General features: G+C 33.4%; 1 protein-coding gene across 23 annotated transcripts in view; it reads right to left on the minus strand.

Annotated features, from left to right (window-relative positions):
• Window positions 1-5,000, minus strand: part of Ndae1 (Na[+]-driven anion exchanger 1) — a 264,254-nt gene that overhangs the window by 38,832 nt on the left and 220,422 nt on the right. For all 23 annotated transcript variants that reach the window (XM_086545266.1, XM_086545252.1, XM_086545249.1 and 20 more), the window contains 3 exons: window positions 4,872-5,000; window positions 4,538-4,757; window positions 3,905-4,037 (listed from right to left, as the gene is read on the minus strand). The exon at window positions 4,872-5,000 is cut by the window's right edge and continues 16 nt beyond it. In XM_086545266.1, the coding sequence (XP_086401392.1) occupies window positions 3,905-4,037; window positions 4,538-4,757; window positions 4,872-5,000 (482 nt within the window). The remainder of the gene's footprint in view (window positions 1-3,904; window positions 4,038-4,537; window positions 4,758-4,871) is intronic.

The raw sequence follows: 5,000 nt of genomic DNA on the forward strand, positions 1-5,000 counted from the left end.
TAAGAGCATGAAAGCAATGCCATAAGCTTTTTATTGTATTGTTGCTTTTAGAATTAACATGTGATACATTATTGTCCAGTAGCTTTGCTTTTGATCAAGTTAATCCAGCAACCAATTACATAATATAGCTCCACCTCTAAAAGCCTACAAAAAATGAAAACCACTAAACCATAAACTGCAAAGACAATATTATGTGAAAAAACCTTTGATTTTCTTTCTTTTTAGATAAGTAATTTCCAAGAAAATATAAAAGAAATATCCAACAAAAAAATAACAAAAATACATCTGATAATTGGATCAAAGAAAAAAAATCTAACAGTATAACAACACCAAACTTCATGAGAAAAGAGAGTATGAAAAAAGAAAAGGAACCTGAAAAGCACCTACATACATATAGGCACATATTACAGAAATATGTACTTATTGTACCATAACCAAGAGTAAGGAACTAGACATTGTAATAATTATAGATGCATGCACTGTATTAGATATAAGACAATGTATAATGGTACTAATACCTGTAAAAAGGACAATGGAATCTACATAATCCATTTCTCCCATTGCAAAGAATGTCACAATTACATGTAGTTATAAGAAGATATGGATCATAGCAAGTCAAGAGAGATAAAGACAGAATGATGTGTCTGTAGAGAATGCAAGAAATGCTGCTAAAGAGGAATATTATATCCTAACACACAACACATCAAAGATATAAAATTTAGCAAGTAAAACCTGCATGTGAATTCCAGACAAGAAAGACATTAGTTATTTATAAATATTAACTATAGCTAGTATAAGGAGAAATGATCTGACTGCATGTTTTAAATTCGACAAAAAAAGAGTTGAATCATTAATAGCAGTCTCTCTTTAAGGAAAAGACATGGTCACATGAGAAGATACACATGTTATATAGCTGTATGAAAAAGAGATGGTGCTAAGTGAACAAAAGATATATGCAGTGAAGATACATAAAAACAGATGTTGAAGAAGCAGAGCACACATCTATGTTAATGACTTAATAGGTTGATACATTTTTAAATAACAGATTAAAGGAAATCAAAGACAAATATGAATATATATCAATATATCTAACAACCAAGCTCTTTATACTGAATATATGAGATATATAATTAACATTTGAGCCTGGGACCTCTCTATTATTGACAATTATTCTACATTAAATAGCAATTATTCTATAACAAACAATTAAGATTCTTCTACAGGAAAATTAAATAGGAAGTTAAACAAAATTACAGGCTCTTATCCAGTCTACAGAGTACTTATCATTTATGAAAAAAGTTTAAAATCTTATCTCTGATAATACTAAGGGAATGCAGCAAAATTTCTCATAAAAAAACATTGAAAGCTGTAGATAAAGTAATACAGTGAGCAAGGAAAGGTGTGTGCATGTCAAAAAAGAAACCGGGATAACAGCCACAATACCAGGAACTGATACAAAATATAAACAATAAAATGAAATGTGAAACTTGAACAAAGGAGAAACAAGACAGGCAAGATAATACTCAAACAAATAAGGAGAAAAGTGTTATTTACTTTGAAAGTGAATTAAACACAAAGAAATCATCAATCAGTTCCACCTAGCAGCAACCTCAGACCAGCTCACAAAACTACAACACTCCTAGTGATATTGGAACCTTTCATGAAAGGGAATATATTGAATATATATCTACTATAGCCTTCCAAAGAGGGTTTCAACAAATTCCTTTCCAACCAGGAACGATGGCAAACTACAATTGTTACAGTGATAGAGCAATCTCTTTATTATTAAATTACCGCAATGTGAATAGCATACGTGTTGACTGCCGCTAATTACAGTATTGTAATAGAAATCCAAACACTTTCCTAGTCACACTTGCCTATTCCCGCTGAGTGCCGTCTTATAATGTACCTCCCAGAGGAAGATTCTGGCACTTCCAGGTGAGTGCCATAATTAGGCCCCATTGGGGGGTGAAGTAGGTGAGACGGAGAGGGAGTGCTGAGCGAGCGCATCCTGGCCATCTCTGGCTCCGAGGAGTGCGGCACAGGACCCGTGTATGACCGTTTTAAACCACTCGACAGGAGATCCATAAAACCTTGAGCATACAAGATGCATTCAGATATCTACTGTTTTTCAATTCAACCTCTACTATAAGAAATACAATTTACTCTTCTCAGAATCCATACCATCAACAAAAGAAAGAAAAAGGTGATTTCACAAACAATTCTCCCTCTTATAAATTGCTTTACAGGTAATCTGATGATTGGCAGAAGCAGCCAAAGTTCATTTGCGTCCTCTTCAGAGTTAGGGAAAAAGTACACTGCAAATGCTCGCATTTGAGGGAACATTAGTACGCAGTGAGCATCATCATTCCAAATCAAACAAAGTGTTCTGTTATGTATTAGATTAATAAAAAGCAAATACAAGTGAGAGCGATCTCTGTCATAAAGAGAAGTCCTGTCTGCACTTTTGCCATAGCTTCCATCTTCAAGAACTCCTCAATAATAATTCTGAGGAAGACTTTACACCCACTTACCAACCTAATACAATATCTTATGATATTCAACTCTACTACAACATATAGAAGACACAGTAAATCACTAAATTGAAAAAAGAAAGACAAAGTAACAAAACATGTGTTTTGCCATGCTACTTATCATCATGCCCTATTCCGTACTCATGCATCAGCTACAACAAGAGGATGATCCATAATATTCAAAATAGATCATTATGTAAAAACAAAATTTCTCTTCATAAGGCAAAAAAATTAACAGTAAATGTGAGAGTGACAGCATAGTCCCAAGAAATTAATGTCAAATATATCTTGCAAAATAACCTGTGCTATGTAACAGGCAGTAAAAAGGATGAAAAATTATTGGTGAACTTGCATCGGTTGCTCAAAAAAGCCATTATATAATACCCATCCAAAACCAAATCAATAGGTTAAAAAAAATTAAACCTATTTAAAACCAATGTCCATGTAATTGTCTTTTCAAGAATAAATATATATATAAAGATAGCATACCAGCAACCCATAAAATATAACAGATTTCAATTTACATTTCCTCCACCCTGAAAAAGCTGAAAGAATGCTATAACAGATGCACCAACTCCTCATTTAGTGTATATTAGAAACATAACATGATGTTAGTGTAATTTTATTGGCTCATTACAGAATGATTTCCCTCTCCAGTAATTTATAAGAAATTACAACTGTAAAAGATAAAATTTCATGCAAGCCTGTGCACTTTCTTGTATGATAGTACCAGTTTTGTCTGTATATATGTCCTTCTGTGTTGGAAAAAAACAAACTTTTCCCTACATAATTTCAATAAAATGTTTAAGATCTGCATTCAGAAGAGTTTTTTTAAAGAAAAAAAAAAAGAAAAAAAAAGAAAAAATATTCTAAAATCCATCCATAAACAAGACAATGAATTTCTGGAGACTAAATTAACAATAAACTTCATGCACCACAAGTGCAAGCTACAATATACAGACAATCATGAGAATCAGTAACTAAATGGAAGAATCATCATCTAATTTGACCACGCTTCTCATATCTCTTATCAATTATTTTGTGCACTAGTGCTGGTAGGCCACATTTTTTCTTACCCCCTGCTCCTTTTGTTATTTTGGAAAAGAAATATATCATGGCATACAAATTAATATTTCAATCATTTGGGAAATTACACTAACAATGTTTTGTTATTGATAACTTCTTTATATAAAAAAAAATATATATATTTAGTATGTGTTATTAAATACATGGGACAAATTCCATCCTAATACACCTGACGTTTTTGTCTCCATCCTAACTCTATGGATATAGAAACTGCATATCTATATATATATTTATATATGTTTATAATAAAAAATATCTTTTAACATCATTCTGCTCGTACTCACTTTTGGATGATGAATGATTGCGTCCAATTTCAGCCAAGCTGCGGATGAGTGGCAGACGGGACATGTTTCCATTTTCTTTGTGTTTCTGCTTCTCATACAGATGCTTATGCCTCCGTAGGAGAGCATCACGGAACTGTAAGTAACCAAAGGCATTAACTAGAAAGCAATTTTTAAAATAAAATGGCATCAGTATATGAAATAAAAGTGCAAGAACTTGTTTTTTCATTGTGGTCTGTTCAAAAAGGATTTTAAACAATTAAATAATAGGAACTAAAGAAGAAGATTAAAGAGAAAGAATAATCAATATCAGAATACCAAGAACTGAGCAGAATTTAAAAAAATTGTAAATTCCAGGAAGGAAATACTTATGAAAGAAAAAAATGCCAACTTATGTCTATTTTCAGTAATAGAAAAAAAAATCATTTGTAGAAACAAGTTCTGATCTCTTTTTCTGAGAGTTTATCAGTAAATCCAAACACTATATTGAAATACAAGGAAGGAACCAAAAGTAGACAAAAAATAAAGCTTCATAAAAAAAAGAAGAATGGGTATGAAAAACAAGAACAAAAAAAGAAATGAAAACAAAAATTACCTTAGCATTTTCTTTCAGATGTCAAGCAAAGACCACTTTACCTTTTCCCTTCCATTGAGAGGTAGCTGCCCCTGATTGATCATGTTGTCAAGAACAAGATCTGCAATGGTGTCCAGACTTGAGGCGTCCATGTCGAGGATGACAGTTCCGTTCAGGAGGAAAGATCGGAGCTCAAAGAGGGAGTGCAGGGAGAGAGTTGCCACATGAGGTTTGGACCACCGCTCACCTCCCTCTTCCACATCCTCCTCAAACTTGATCCATCTGCAGGAGAGAGAGGCTTGAATTTGGAGCAGATTTCAGGAATGATACATAGGAATTTACAAACTAAAACAAAATGTGATACTACAGGATATCTGGACTGCTCAGCCTTCTTACCTTGCTGTCTCCTTCCACTCCAGTTCTCCACCTTCCATCTCAATAAGGGTCTCCATCTCGCTGAAGAGGGGATGACTGTCATGTGTGCCATCTCCATCATCATCTTCTCCAAGGATAAACTGCACCCTC

Source organism: Penaeus japonicus, unplaced genomic scaffold (assembly GCF_977035675.1).
Source record: "Penaeus japonicus unplaced genomic scaffold, GWHDUDI00000001_assembly GWHDUDI00000016, whole genome shotgun sequence".
In the NCBI taxonomy this organism is placed as follows: domain Eukaryota; kingdom Metazoa; phylum Arthropoda; class Malacostraca; order Decapoda; family Penaeidae; genus Penaeus; species Penaeus japonicus.